The sequence below is a fragment of the Ornithorhynchus anatinus genome, chromosome 3, assembly GCF_004115215.2.
Source record: "Ornithorhynchus anatinus isolate Pmale09 chromosome 3, mOrnAna1.pri.v4, whole genome shotgun sequence".
Taxonomy (NCBI): domain Eukaryota; kingdom Metazoa; phylum Chordata; class Mammalia; order Monotremata; family Ornithorhynchidae; genus Ornithorhynchus; species Ornithorhynchus anatinus.
This window is the reverse complement of record NC_041730.1, coordinates 61209575-61224466: the sequence shown is the minus strand read 5'-3', so window position 1 is coordinate 61224466 and position 14892 is coordinate 61209575. Positions and strand designations below refer to the sequence as shown.

General features: G+C 50.5%; 1 protein-coding gene across 5 annotated transcripts in view; it reads left to right on the top strand.

The window, feature by feature from the left end:
- The first annotated feature begins 1779 nt into the window (after window positions 1-1779).
- The window catches only part of AQP7 (aquaporin 7), a 30247-nt gene continuing 17134 nt past the window's right edge, over window positions 1780-14892 (top strand). Inside the window, exons 1-2 of one of the 5 annotated variants that reach the window (XM_029059111.2) lie at window positions 1780-1814; window positions 11163-11222. In XM_029059111.2, coding sequence (XP_028914944.1) covers window positions 11179-11222 — 44 coding nt within the window. In that variant the 5' untranslated portion in view covers window positions 1780-1814; window positions 11163-11178. Of the gene's footprint in view, window positions 1815-7820; window positions 8419-10185; window positions 10661-11162; window positions 11223-11598; window positions 11887-14892 lie in introns of those variants that run through there. The other 4 variants (XM_029059110.2, XM_029059109.2, XM_029059112.2 and 1 more) reach the window with 4 other exon arrangements.

Below are 14892 nucleotides of genomic sequence, written 5' to 3'. Positions count from 1 at the left end.
CAGCTTTGCTCCCATCATCAGTGGTAATTACTGAGTGCTTACTGTGTGCAGAGCTTTGTATTAGCACTTGAGAGAATACAGTACAGTAGAGTAAGTAGACACGTTCTCTGCCCACAGTGAGCTTACATCCTCGGTGTGAGGCAGAGTCTAGTCCATGAATCTCAGTCCAGCCGGCCCTAGAATGCCTAGGCATCCTAGGGCCAGAATCGTGGCTGGCCCCTGGGGTAAGGGCTGAGGGAGAAGGAGGAGGAAGAGGAGAAGGAGGAGAAAAAGAGGAGACAGAGGAGATGTGATTCCAGACTTTGAGGGGCTGATAGTTTGGTGGGGGAGTCAGAAAACATTCACACACACACACACACACACACACACAATACAAAGTGGCAGTGACTAGAGACAGAGACCCTGAATCCCAGCCTATAAGCCCTGTTCCTTAGGCCCAGGTCATTATTGTCCTGCTGGACAGCCAGCCAGCTGGCAGCCCGGGGGCAGAGCTCTTGGTATGGGGCACTGGTTGGGATGGGGGGAGGGGGCAGTGAGGGAGAGACGTGTGTGCGGTGTGTGTGCGTAAGCATCTGTGTGTGTGTGTGTGTTTATAAATGTGCATGGGCCCTGGGCTGGGGAGAGTGCAGGGTGGATCCTTGAAAGCAGGTGGGGAGCCTCTCAGGGGGAAGGGAAGCAGCATAACCTAGTGGAAAAAGCACGGGCCTGGGAGTCAGAGGACCTTTTTTAAAAATTGATATTTGTTCAGAGCTTATTATGTGTCAGGGCACTGCACTAAAATAATCAGAATGGACACAGTCCATGTCCCACATGGGGCTCACAGTCTGAGTCTCCAGTCTAAACTGAGAAGTATGGCCTAGTGGATAGAGAATGGGTCTGGCAGTCCAAAGGTAATGAGTTCTAATCCTGGCATCTGCCACTGGTCTGATCTGTGACCTAGGGCAAGTCACTTAACTTCTCTGAGCCTCAGTACCCTCATATCCAAAATGGGCATTAAGACTGTGGGTCAGGGACTTTGTATAACCCAATTATCTTGTATATACACCAGTGTTTAGAACAATGCCTGGCACATAGAAAGAGCTTGCAACAAATACCATAATTATCATTATTTTACAGATGAAATCACTGAGGCACAGGGAATCAATCAATTAATATATCATATTTATTGAGCATTTGCTGTGTCCAGAGCACTGTACTAAGTGCTTGGAAGAGTATAACGAAACAGAGTTGGTAGACACATTCCCTGTCCACAGTGAGCTTACAGTTTGGAGGAACAGATACTGAATCCCCATTTTGCAGATGAGGCCCAGAGAAGTGAAGTGACTTGCCTGAGGTCACACAGCAGACAAGTGTCAGAGGCAGAATTAGAACCCAGATAATCTGATTCCCATGCTCTTTCCACTAGGCTATAATACTTCTCCAGGTTCTGTCCCAAGGTGACCCTGGGGTACCGACCATCTCAAGGTCAAATGCCGTCTCGTGACCTCTTGAGCCAGGGGGTGGAACTCGGAAGTGAGGGTGGGACACTGCCCCCACAACCCAAACTGCCAGATTGACTGCCCAAGATGGGAATACAGAAGGTGCCCCTCGCCCCGGGCCAATCAAAATAGGAATGAAGGTGGGGGTGGGGAGGGCAGAGATTGGCTAAACTGAGGCTGGAAGCTGGAATGGCCTAAGGGCACAGGTGTTAAATACCTGCCGCCTCTAACCTTCTGTGCAGAGGAACGGGACTTGCGGCAGCCGGCTGCAGGTTGCCTCCGTCCAGAGCGTGAGAAGGCCGCTCTACCTGCACCAAGCGAGAAGCCGTGGGATGGGTGAGTGTCCCGTCTTGCTGAGCGCTCGTGGGGTTGGAAGCCAGATGTTTCACCATGGGTATATAATGTTTAAATGGATTTGATGCCTAAGTGGGTGCCTCCCCAGTGGGACGTGAATATGGTGGGAGCTAGCCGCCTCACAAAGTGCGAGTAGCACGTAAGTGGATTTGATGCCTAAGTGGGTGCCTCCTGAGTGGGATGTGAATATGTTGGGAGCTAGCCGCCTCACCAAGTGCGAGTAGCACATAAGTGGATTTGATGCCTAAGTGGATGCCTCCCGAGTGGGAGGTGAACAGGGTGGGAGCTAGCCGCCTCACCGAGTGCGAGTAACACATAAGTGGATAACACATAACTGGGTTTAACGCATAAGTGTATGTAACTCGTAAGTGTATTTAACGCATAAGCGTATTTAACGCAAAGGTGGATTCCTCCTGGATGGGGTGCGCACATGGTGGGAGCTAGCCGCCTCACCACGTGCTAGTAAACCATAAGTGAGTTCTGTCTGGGTGGGCCCGGGTGTCCGGCCACACGCGAGAAACATACTAGTTTATTCCTCCCTTTAGGGAAGCTCTAACACCATATTCCTCCCCAAAGGGAAGCTTTAACACCATATTTCTCCCAAAAGGGAAAGCCGATTTGTCGCATCTAAATAATTCAATTCTCCCCGTGGAATAAATTTTATACAAACTCAGGTTTTCTATCCCCAGCCTCTCTATATCTCTCTCGCCGCGCCATCCGAAAGAACCTGCCCCCGGCTACGAGTGACAGGTTCTAATCCCAGCTCCACCGCTTGTCTGCTGGTTGACCTTGGGTAAATCACAACTTTTTTGTGCCTCTGTTCCTTCATCTGTAAAATGGGAATTTAGACTGTGAACTCTGTGTGGAACTGGGACTCCGTCCAACCTGTTTATTTTGTACATACCCTAGGTCTTAGTACAGTGCTAACTAAGCATAGAGAAATGCTTAACAGTACCATTTAAAGAAGCAAAAAAGGGAGCAGAGTTGGCCAAGATGGGTAAGGCTGCAGCTGCCAGATACCCACTGAATTGGAGGCCTAGAGAGGCACTAGGCAGGGCTCCTTGGGTCCCTCCCCACTCAGCCCTAGCTGAGAGTGGGCATGGGTAGTTTCCGCCTGCCACAGGCTGGGGCACCAACCAGGCCCTGCTGGGATCTGTGCCCACCTTCTCAAATCAGCAAACTCACCCCTGAGACCTAGACCCAAGGCAGCATGAGATTTTCTGCCAGCTAGCAATACGAAAAAGAGAAAGCTGAGGGAGCAACCAATGCAGAAAATTTGTAAGGGGCCTGACCTGCAAAGAATTACACTGCAGCAGGAGGGAAGAAGATTAGACATTGAGAAGAACTTCTTGGAAGTTAGGGTCATGTGACACTGGAATCCAGAGAATCTTTGGAGTCTTCTCCCCTGGGAGATGAAGAGCCTTGCCGGGAACAGGAGCAATCATGTTTATTATGCGTTTATTTGATGCCCTCTATTGTTGTGGGAGCTTGGGAAATAAAAATAATGAAATAGCATGCTCCCCGCCCACGAGGAAAGCACACTCTAATTGGATGACAAAAAAAAATATTTACAACTGGAGAGGTCAAAATAAATAATGGAGTAAACAAAAGTGAATAAATGCTGAGAAGGGTGGAATCAAGTTCACAAGTTCATGCTGAGATGCAGTGTGACCTAGTGGGAAGAGCACGGGCCTGCCGGTCAGAGGACCTAGTTCTAATTCCAACTCCACTACTCGTCTACTGAGTGACCTCGGGCAAATCATTTAACTTCTCCTTACCTCAGTTAGCTCATCTGTAAAAAGGAGATTAAGGCTGGGAGCCCTATGTGGGACATGGACTGTGTCCAATCTGATTATCTTCTATCTACCCCAGTGCTTTAGTACAGTGCCAGGCACATAACAAGCACTTAACAAATACTATCATTAATTAATTCATTGGGAGAACTGTGGTCTATCTGATGTGATGGGGGCTGGGGGAAGTGGGAGAGTCGAGCATGAGGTCCAGCTAGAAAATTGGCTTGGGAGGAATGAAGACAGCAAAGAGGGAAATAGTAGGTAAAGAGGGCAGTTAGGCTAGTTGGAGCCAGTTGAAGAGGGCCTTGGAGCAGTGTGAGAAGTTTTTGTTTGGTACGGGGAAACACAGGGAGCCAGTGGAGATCTGAGAAGAAGAGAGATATGAATGGAGCAAGGCTTCAGGAAGATGATCTGAGCAGCGGCGGGTAGCCCAGATTGGAGGAGGGGGAGAGGCTGGAGGAAGGGAGGTGATGAGATGACTTTTGGGGGTTTCCTTCAGGCTAAGGATTATCTAAAAACAATATATGGTATTTTTGAGCACCTACTGCATACAGAACACTGTAATAATATTAATTCTGGTATTTATTAAGTGCTTACTATGTGCCAGGCACCATACTAAGTGCTGGGGTGGATACAGGCAAATTGGGTTGGACACAGTCCCTGTCCCGTGTGGGGCTCACAGTTTCAATCCCCATTTTACAGATGAGGAAACAGAGGCCCAGAGAAGTGAAGTGACTTGCCTTAAGATCACACAGCAGTCAAGCGACAGAGCCAGAATAGAACCCACAACCTTCTGACTCCCAGGCCCATGCTCTATCTACTAGGTCAAAATAGAGTTTGTAGACACAATCTCTGTCCTCAAAGAATTTACAGTCTAGCTGGGGGAAATAGATACTTAAAATAATATACAGATAGGTAGAAGAAGGGAAAGTGGCTTTGTAGGTGTGCTAGTGCTTGAATAATCAAATACTGGTATTTATTGTTTGCTGTGCACAGAGCTCTGTCTTAAGCATTTGGGGAGGTGTAACGCAATGGTTTGGGTTGAGGACAAGGAGGGTCCCAAGCTAGGGACACTCCAGATCTCTGATTCAGCAGGCTTCCCTGCCTATAAGGAGTTTACCATCTTTGGGGGAGAAGCTTACTGTCTTTGGGGGAGACAGACGCTAAGATAATTGACTGTTCCGTGTGCAACAGCTTTTAAAGAGTAATAGAGTGTGAAAGGGGATGTGGGCAGACAAGAGGGTGCCAGAAGCTGGCCCAGAAATGCTGATGTCCGCTTTGTTCCAGACCGGTGGCTTCTGTGGTGGGGATGGCGGTGGGCTGGCGTTGGGGTGAGGCTGGCAGAACCACAGGCAGACGAGCTGGCTTCTCTGGAACATCAGGCCCGGCCCCTCCCGCCACGGCTTCCCTCTTATCTCCTTAAAGCCATCAATTCCAGGGGTGTGGACATCTCCCTGAAGAGATGAAAAGTGCAATCTGAGGGCAGGACCCAACCAACAGTCAATAACGGTGACTAAGGCCTTCCAAAGTGTGAAGCCCTGGGCAAAGCACTGTCCCCTGCGCTGGAGAGAACCTCTGCTCGCTACTAAGACAGAATCGGTGGCTTATGGATCCTGGCCCTCAGTCTAGGAGGGGAAGACATAAGGCAAAGCCCACAATTGAATGAATCCAAACAGGGAAAGACAGATGGAACTGAGTGACTGCAGGGTAGTTGTTTTTTGTTTGTTGTGATGGTATTTGTAAGCACTTACTATATGCCAGCTACTGTGCTAAGATCCTGAGTAGATACAAGATAAGCAGGTTGGACACAGTTCATCTAACACATAGGGTCAGTGTCTGAAGTGTGAGAAGCAGCATGGCTTGTGGAGAGAGCACAGGCCTGGGAGTCAGAAGATCATGAGTTCTAATCCCGACTCTGCCACGTGTCTGCTGTGTGAACTTGGGCAAGTCACTTCACTTCTCTGGGCCTCAGTCACCTCATTTGTAAATTGGGAATTGAGACTGTGACCCCTACATGGGACAGGGAATATGTCTAACTTGATTTTCTTGTATCCACCCCAGCAATCAGTACAGTGCCTTGCATATAGTAAGCACTTAACAAATACTATTATTATTAATTCCCATTTTACAGATGAGGCAACTGAGGCATAGAGAAGTTAAGTGACTTGTCCAAGTAACACAGCAGACAAGTGGTGGAGCCGGGATTAGAACCCAGGTCTTCTGACTCCCAGGCTTGAGCTCTTTCCACTAGGCCATGCTGTTTCTCCCTTGCTACTGTGTGAAAAACATATTGATGTTTCCTGTGTTCTAAATGTTGCGCAGGGGTGTTCTCCATAGGCTTAGGTAGGGGGAGCTTCTCCAGTTAGGAAAGGCCACCTGCCCTGACCTAGTGGATGGAGCACAGACGTGGGACTCGGAAGATCTGGATTCTAATCCCACCTGTGCCAATTGCCTGCTTCATGACCTTGAGCAAGTCACTTCACTTCTCTGAGTCTCAGTTTCTTCACCTGTAAAATGGGGATAAAATACCTGTTCTCCCTCCCACTTAGACTGTGAGCCCCAGGTGGGACAGGGACTGTGTCTGATCTGCTTATTTTGAATCTATACAAGTGTTTTGTAAAGTGCTTTACACATAGTAAGTCCTTAATGGATATTATTATTATTATTTGGTCACTGGAGCCCCAAGTAAGTAACCACTTCACATCCTCACCTGGGCACTTTGAGTTTTATTCTTCCTTAATATCAAGCCTAAAGCACTCAACCAGTTCTTCCCCTTCTACCTTATCTCCCTGATTTCCAGTTACAACCCAGCCCTCACACTTCACTCCTCTAATGTGATCACTCTCCCCATTTTCAAAACCTTACTGAAAGCACATCTCCTCCAAGAGTCCTTCTCTGAAGAAGCTCTCATTTCCCCATCTCCCACTCCCTTCTGCATCACCCTGTTACTTGGATCTGCATGATTTATTCACCCCTCCTTCAGCCCCACAGCACTCATATCTATAATTTATTTATTTATATTAATATCTATCTCCCCCTCTAGACTGTAAGATCATTGTGGGCAGCGAACAGGTCTACCAACTCTGTTATATTTTACTCTCCCAAGCACTGGGTACAATGCTCTGCACACAGTAAGTGCCCAGTAAATACAATTGATTGATTGATTGGCTGATTGATCACTCCCTGAGAGCCAGTAAGTTCTTTCTTTTGTCCTACTGAAATCTCTCTCGCTGCAATCTAAATCTCTTGGGTCCTCTGAGGATATGGAGAGTGGCTAAAGTCTGTCCTGGCTCATCCCCGGTTCTGGGGGAGGTGATCTGCACTCCCATAGGAGTTCAGTAAGTGTCAACAATCCCAGCAGGAGGAATCACCTAAGAGGCCCATATTCCCAGAACCCCCAACTCTGGTCTCTGGAACCAGAGGAACTTTACAAACAATAATAGTGGAATTTGCTTCACACTTACTATGTGCCAAGCACTCTACTAAGCCCTGATGTAGTTAGAGGATCATCAGGTTGGACACATCCCACATGGGACTCCTAATCTGAGGAGGGAGAATAGGTATGTAATCCCCATTTTACAGATAAAGAAACTCAGGTTCAGAGAAATTGTGACTTGCCCAAGGTCATAAAATGGGCAAGTGGCAGGATCCGGAGATAGAACCAGGTCTTCTGACTCCCAAGCCTGTGCTCTTTCCACCCTTCCATGCTGTTTCCACATTCTCTACGCTTTAATTGAGCTTCTGGTAGCCCTGATGGTGCCCTCTGTTCACCCACTTGGAGGGAGAAATGGGCAGGTGTCCTCCTAGGAGAACAAGAACTGCCCAACTTGAGCCTAAAGGATGACCCAGAACAGAATTCCATGGTCCTGGGCCTGCCAGAGCCTTAATTGGGCTGGAATGTAACAATGATCAGATGCAGGGAGTGGACTTAATGACCTCATTCACCTGGAGGATTCTAGAGTCAGAGCAACACCCCCCCCCCCTTTCCCCACCACTCAGAGTGGTAACCCCATCCCCCTGAGTGGGGGGAATCTTGTCTATTAACTCTCACGTGGTTTCCAAAAGTTTCTTTCGGTGCTCTGAGCACAGTAAGTGCTCAATAAATAGCACTGTTTGATTGGTTAATGGGTTGATTATTGCCAAGGCCATGCTCCCAGGAGAAACTAGGTCTTGGGCCCCAGACGAGGAGATTGGAGAGAACCCAGAAAGGCCAAGGAACCAAACCTAAGTAGACCAGCACCGGGCAGGGCAGAGCCACAGGAAGTAAATCCCGCAGAAGATGAATCCCTTGTGACATCACAAGGCAGGAAGGTTCCATTCCCACTAATGTGAACCCCTCCCACGGACTTCTACAAGAGCCTTAGGCTTGTAATGATCTCAGCCCCAAAGAGGTTGGCAGGAGCCAGGATCAGGACATTTATTTTTGTCTGTCCAGAGGCTATTAATTCTTGTCCGGAGTGACCTGACTTCTTCCCCAGAAAGGGAGTGTGTGTGTGTCCCGGGCAGCAGAGAGAGTAGCACGTGTGCATGTGAGAGCATGAGTGGGTGAGAGGGTGAGCCTGTGGGAGCTAGTGGGTGTGGATGTGTGAAAGTGTTCACAGAAGCTGGGGGCTCAGAAGAGCCCCGGCCAATCGTATCTAGCCCCCGATTGTTCAGGAAATCCTGTCCTGGTTGATACGGATCCCAGAGGAGAGGGGGTGACCCCGCAGTCTGGGGCTGAGTCTGGCTGGATAACTTCCTAGAAGCCGGAGGGGTCCAGCGGATACCACTGCGTGGACAGGCTTCGAGCACAGGTCAGTGAGAAGGGTTCACCCAGGGCTGTGCCGGGGTACAGGTGGGGTGGGGGGGGGGTGGTCGGGGGAAGTTGGGGGTGACAGGGAGAGGAAGAATTTGGGGTCTGAATGGGGGGGATGGTGCCTGGGAATTAATATTGTAGCTCAAGTCCTGGAGCACCCCCTTTCCCAATACCCTCTATGGGGACCCCAGAGAACTCCTGGGGAGGCAGAGGGGCTTTTGTTTTAGGGATGGGATATCTGAAAAGAAAGGGGTAGAGGAGTTTGGATCCTTGAACCTGCAGGAGGGAAGGCTGAGGGGAGACCAGAGTAATGGATGAGTTTCTTGTTCCCCGGACCTGGGGCCCCTCTGTCATTCCTTATCTCCTCTGAGGGCAGCATGGGAGTGGTGCCCCTGTATGCACGACTGAAGGTCATTAAAGATAGAAGAGGGAACTTTCTGTCTGGCGGGGCTGAAACTGCAGCTGGAGGGATTTCAGTTAGACTTGAGGAAGAATTCTGATCTGCAGGGTTGGGATGAGGACTCAGGGGAAGATAGGGGAGGGAAGACAGGCTTCTGAGACCTGTTCCAGCTTCTGTCTGCCCTCGATGGTTCAGGAACGGGCTTATGTGGAGACAGGGGCTTGCGTGAGGATAGACCAGAACTTCCATCAGTTCAGGCAAGTTGGCCCACGTGGGCAGTTGCTTGGTCAACCGTGGGCTCTTCTGCAGGGGGCAAGTTCAATAATAGGTGAGCAAGGCTAGGGGTCCGGCCCCCTCTGGAGGGTCACTGAGGAGGGGAAAGGGGAGAGGGTGGAGTTGACAATCAGTCGGTGGCAATAGGCAGAGATCTTGAACCTGAGAATTAGGAATAGGATTGATTAGGCAGTCTTCCATTATCAGTTAATCAATCAGTTGTATTGAACTCCATCGGTGGGCTGAACACTGAACAAAGGGCTTGAGAGAGAATAATCCACACGATTCCTGCCCTCAAGGAGCTTCCAGTCTAACAGGGGGGCCAGACATTGGAGCCCATCCCTGAAGAGAGGATGTAAGATCTATTCCTTCTACTGTCAAGGAGCTGGGAGTGTTTATGAGCTCCAAGGAGGGGTCTCAGAACAAGAGGGATGCAGGGGGTTTGACACGATGATCCCCTGGTGGTCCTGTGATTGGGCCCAGGCCAGATCGGGCCACAGGGCAGCTGAGAGGAATGGAGAATAGGGGAGGCAGTCTGGGAGGAGGAAGAGAGCATAGGGGGGCCTCTGTCCACTCCACTGGGCACAGACAGTCCTGGCTCCCATCCATCTCTCTGCAGAGAGCCAGGGGCCTCAGCCCTGCTCCTGGTGGCTCATCCTCCACTGAGACTGCACCCCATTGGCTGATCACTGCCCAGCACTGTCCCACCTCCCCGGCTTGACAGACTTCAGGCCAGCTGGCTTCCGTGAGGCAGGGGGAGGGGTGCTCTGCCTTCCCAAACCCATTTCCCTGCTGACCATTCCTCGGCCTCCTCGGCTGGCCTTCAGCCGGGTTGGCTGCTGCCCAGCAGGGGTGTATCTGGGTTGGCTGCTGCCAAGTAGGGGTGGGTGGGCCCTGGTTCTCAGCAGGACTGCAGGCCCCAACCCGAAACACCTGAGAGCCTCACCTATTAGCTACTTGTTGGCCGTAGGGGTCAAAAGGCTCAGAAATCTCCCCAGCCCTCATATTCTTCTCCCTAACTACCTCTGCCTTCCCCTAGTCCCTCCTTTCTGCTCCTCCCCTCCCTCGCCCACCCCTACCCCTAATTCCTACCCTTCTCCTCTGGCCTCTGTCCATTACCCTAATTCTTGTTCCTCTTTCCTAGCCTCTTCCGCTGCCTCTCTCTCCCTTCTACTTCCAGTCTCTCCCCCTTAGTACCTTTTCTTTTCTCACTGCCTGTAGCCCCTATCTTTTCCCCACAACTCCTCCTGTGGTGGCCCTGCTTTTCTGCCCTCTTCCTGCTGTCACTGTCCCTGCAGGGACCTCCAATCCTCTTCTCTTTCCCACCCAGGGTCCTACCCTTAACTCTCCCCGAGTGTGCCCATCTTTGCACCCTCTCCCTGAGTAGGACTGGGCTGACCAATCTAGAAAAATCACCCGGTCCAGCTTCTCCTGGGGCAGGCCTGGGAATGATTCCTAGAGTTCAGGCCCTATTCATGGGTCTGATCTTTGCTCTGGCTTGGCTCAGAGCAGCTGTCTCGGGAGCCTGGGCGTGGAGCCGGCCGGACACGGAACCGAGACAATGGGGGTCTGGTGGGGCTTGGGATTCCTGGTTCTGTCTTATTTCCTTTTTCCCCTGAGCTGGGGAGGTGCACATAGCTTGTCCTATGATCTGGGGCTGTGAGATGGAACGCTTGGGAATTGGACCCTGAGCACTGGGAGGAACAAGTGGTTGGACACCTGGGTCTGGGGTTAGAAGACCTGGGTCTTTGATCTGGCTCTACTCCTGGAATGCTGTGTGACTTTAGTCTGGTCACTCACCCTTTCTTGACTATCAAATCCCAAGTTCACCTCAGCCTTTTTTCCCAGTCATGGAAGCCCAGGGTGGCTTGAGGCTGGGGCTTTGAGATCTGATTACTGGTGCCCAGATGGCTGCCTCATCTTCTGCACTGTAGGAGCCATGGCTGTCCTGTCAGTAGTGCCTCTGGTGGTTGGGGGAGAAGTGGAGCAGGGCATTTGCAACTTTCTCCTGTTTCTTCACCCCCAACCAATTGCCACTGCCCCCAGTGACCTTTCCTTTGTCCTGCCAGGTCTGTTGGCCTCATCATGGGGGAGAAGCATCGAATCCCGAATAGTCAGAAACAAAGGAGGTGAGCAAGTTCTCTTTCTGTCATTGTATCCTCCTGCCTTGGCTCTGGTCCAGCTCTAGCTTCCATCTCTTTCCTTCTCTCCAACATTCTGAATGGTCCCTTTCACACTTCTGCCCCATCTTCTCTCTCGGTCTCTGTTGCCCCTTCTGGTGGCAGCCCTCGCCCCCTCCTCTCGGCTCAGGACCTTCTCCAGCCACCCAAGGGAGTGTCCCCGATAGGGGAGTTTACTGGGGCAATCCCTGTTCCTCCCAACCCCCTATCCATTCCCCAGAGGGGCCATCCCCCAGCTGGGGGTGCTGCCAGACAGGGGTAAGCCTGTCCCCCTCGCCTCAAGACTGAGCAGTGGTTGGATCCTTGTTAGAAGGCCAAGTCTACTCTCTGTGACACCTTTAATCAGGAAGTGTAGGCCTGGGAGACAAATGGTAAAATTGAATGAAAGGAGGGAAGGGGAGAGGAGTTGGGGGTTCAGCTTGAAGAAGAGAAGGCCAAGAGAAACTCAAGTGTTTGAAGAGTTTCCAGGAGAGAATGCTGACCGGAGTTTTCCAGGCCCCTTGGGCACCAAACAAGAGGAACAGGACTTAAATGAAAACAGGAGACATTTGGGGTGGATTTAAGGAAGAACTTTCCATTTATTAGAAGGATGACACTGGAATGGGTGACTGAGGTAGGTGGTGGAGTTTTCCTCCTGGAAGATTGTCAAGAAAACCTGCTGGAAGATCGTCAAGACCCCAGATGATGAGGTCTTCAGCTACCTGGAGGCAGGGGGCTGGATCAGATGACCTCTTCATTCTAGCCCTGGGATTCTACTGGATTCCTTTCAGAATGGGAAAGGAATTCTCTAGACTGTGAGCTTGTTGTGGGCAGGGATTGTCTCTATTGCTGTATTGTTTTCCCAAGGGCTTAGTACAGTGCTCTGCACACATTAAGTGCTCAGTAAATAAGATCAAATGAAAGTCTTGCTTGGCGGGAGACAGCTGTGTCAAAGGAAGCGTGGGGGAGAGATCCCAGGCCAGTCAGTCAATCGCATTTATTGAGCACTTACTCTGTGCAGAGTACTATTCCAAGCCCTTGGGAGAGTATACAGTACAACAACCAACAGACATGTTCCCTGCCCACAAAGAGCTTACAGTCAAGTCACCACAGTGGGCAGGGTTGGTAGGGAGAGGTGACTAGGATATCACTGCAGGGTGGAGGAGAGGCCCAGGTGCAGGATGCCATGGGCCATGCTATGGTTTCCTTCCTCCCTTTCACAATCCAGTCAGTGCTCCATCAGCCGGGCAGCCCTGCTGGAACAGTTTAGCTGTGTTTCTCCCTTCTCCATCTGCTTCCTCCCTGATCACATCAGGCCCCTCCCTCCTTGTTTGCAGTAACGGAAAGCCCTCCACATCTTTCTGGGGGGGTGGGGGACTTTAGTTATCCACATTCTCCATTTTACCCTCTCCTCAAATCTGGCCTCAGCTGGCCCATGATGGGCTGAGGGTCTGGGAGAGAGTTCATTCATTCATTCATTCATTCAAATGTATTTTGAGTGCTTTCTGTGTGCAGAGCACTGTACTAAGCATTTGGGAGAGTACAATACAAACACAAACAGACACATTCCCTGCCCACAAGGAGCTTACATTCTAGAGTGGGGAGAGACAGACATTAATATAAATACATAATATGTCTATAAGTGCCAGGGGGCTGGGAGGGGGGAAGAACAAAGGGAGAAAATCAGGGCTTTGTAGAAAGGAGTGGGAGAAGAGGAAAGGGGGGCTTAGTCAGGGAAGGCTTTCTGGAGGAGATGTGCCTTCAATAAGGCTTTGAAGGAAGAGAGGGTAACTGTGTCAGATTTGAGGAGGGAGGGTGTGCCAGGCCAGAGGCAGGATGTGGGAGAGGAGTTGGTAATGAGATAGGTGAGATTGAAGCACCTTTGAGAAGGTGAAAGTGGAGGGAGGGACAGGCATAGGTTAGTGCCAGGGTTTTGGGGTGGAGGGGGATGTTCTGGAGGTATGACTTGGAGTCCTACTGAAAACAGAGGAGTTGGGGTGTGGTGGCAGGGTCTGGAAGTGAGAGCCCTGGGCTGGGGGTGAGCCTGCGTCCTCAGCCCTTCCATCTGCCACCACTGAAGGCCAGCATACAGAGGCCCAGAGAAGCAGCTTGGCCTGGTGCAAAGAGCCAGGACAGGGGAATCAGAGAACTTGGGTTCTAATTCTGGCTCTTCCCTTTTCCTCCTGTGACCTTGGGAAAATTGCTTAACTTCTCCAGATGTCAATTTCTTCCTTTTTTTTTTTAATGGTATTTGTTGAGCACTGACTTTGTGCCAGGCATTGTAGTAAGCACTGAAGTAGATACAAGATAATCAGGTTAGACATAGGGTTCCATTTGAAGCTCACAGTCTTAGTCCCCATTTTATGGATGAGGTAGCCTTGATAAAGAGAAGTTAAATGACTTGCCCCAGCTCACATGGCAGACAAGTGGCAGAGTCAGAATTAGAACCCAGGTCCTTCTGACTCCCAGGCCTGTGCCCTTTCCACTAAGCCATGCTGCTTCTCATTTGTAAAATGGGGATTAAATACCTGATCTCTCTCCTTCTTAGACTGTGAGGCCCCTGTGGGACAGGTATTTAACCCCTGTGCTCAGTACAGTGCTTGACACATAGTAAGCACTTAAAATACCACAGTAGTTATTATTAGGTGCTGTATGATCTTAGGAGAGTTGCTTTCTCTTCATGGTCATTTTCATCTTCAATCATATTTACTAAGCGCTTACTGTGTTTAGAGCACTGTACTAAGCACTTGGGTGAGTACGAAGTGCTTCTTCTCCGAGAGCCACCTTTCATACTCCTGCGTTTGGGGCAGGATTCTGCCTTCTGTCTGCATTTAGCTCTGACCCTAGTTCCTAGCCTCTTGCTCCTAGCCTATGGCTATCACCCAACTCAGCATGACCCACCCTCCCCATCATCTTTGGAAAGGAGCTGGAGTTTTCTAACAGCACACTGAGTGCATGAGGACTGAGGGAGGGGGTGACCCCCAACTCTTTGCCTCCCCTCAGAGATGTTGGGAGGAGAAGGGATACAAAAGGCGATTTATGCCATTAATATCTGTCTTCCTGTCTAGATTGTAATCTCGTTATGGGCAGAGGCTGTGTCGGTTTATTGTTGTCGTGTAATAATGATGGTATTTAAGTGCTTACTCTGTGCCAAGCACTGTTCTAAGAGCTCAGTACAGTGCTCTGCACAAAATAAGCACTCAATAAATATGATTGAATTGAATGAAAGAGGTTGGAATCTGACCTCTCTATAATCGCCCCTTTCCCCCAGCCACTGTGTGGGGAGAAGAAGCTTGAGGGGAGTTGGGCCATGCTGAGCCTTCAGCTCTGGGAAAAGTGTGTTTGGACCCTGGGGCAGTGACCGTGCTCGCGGCCCTCTGAGTTTCCTGTCCGAGGGCGCGGCCAGGACCCCACCCTGCTGCACCTTGGAGCCTTGAGTCCAGCCAAGCTGGCTTCTCACCCTCGTCCGGCTCTAGTCAACCTGCCCGGCAGCTCATCCTCCGTGGCAGATAAGAGCAGAGGGCAGAGGTGGGCAGTCGGTCTGGCTGGAGTCATCCCCTCCATTGGCTGGTTGGGGTTGACAGGGAGGCGCTGCCCACTGGAGCATAAAGAGAGAGGGCAAGGGGGAGGGTGCAACTCA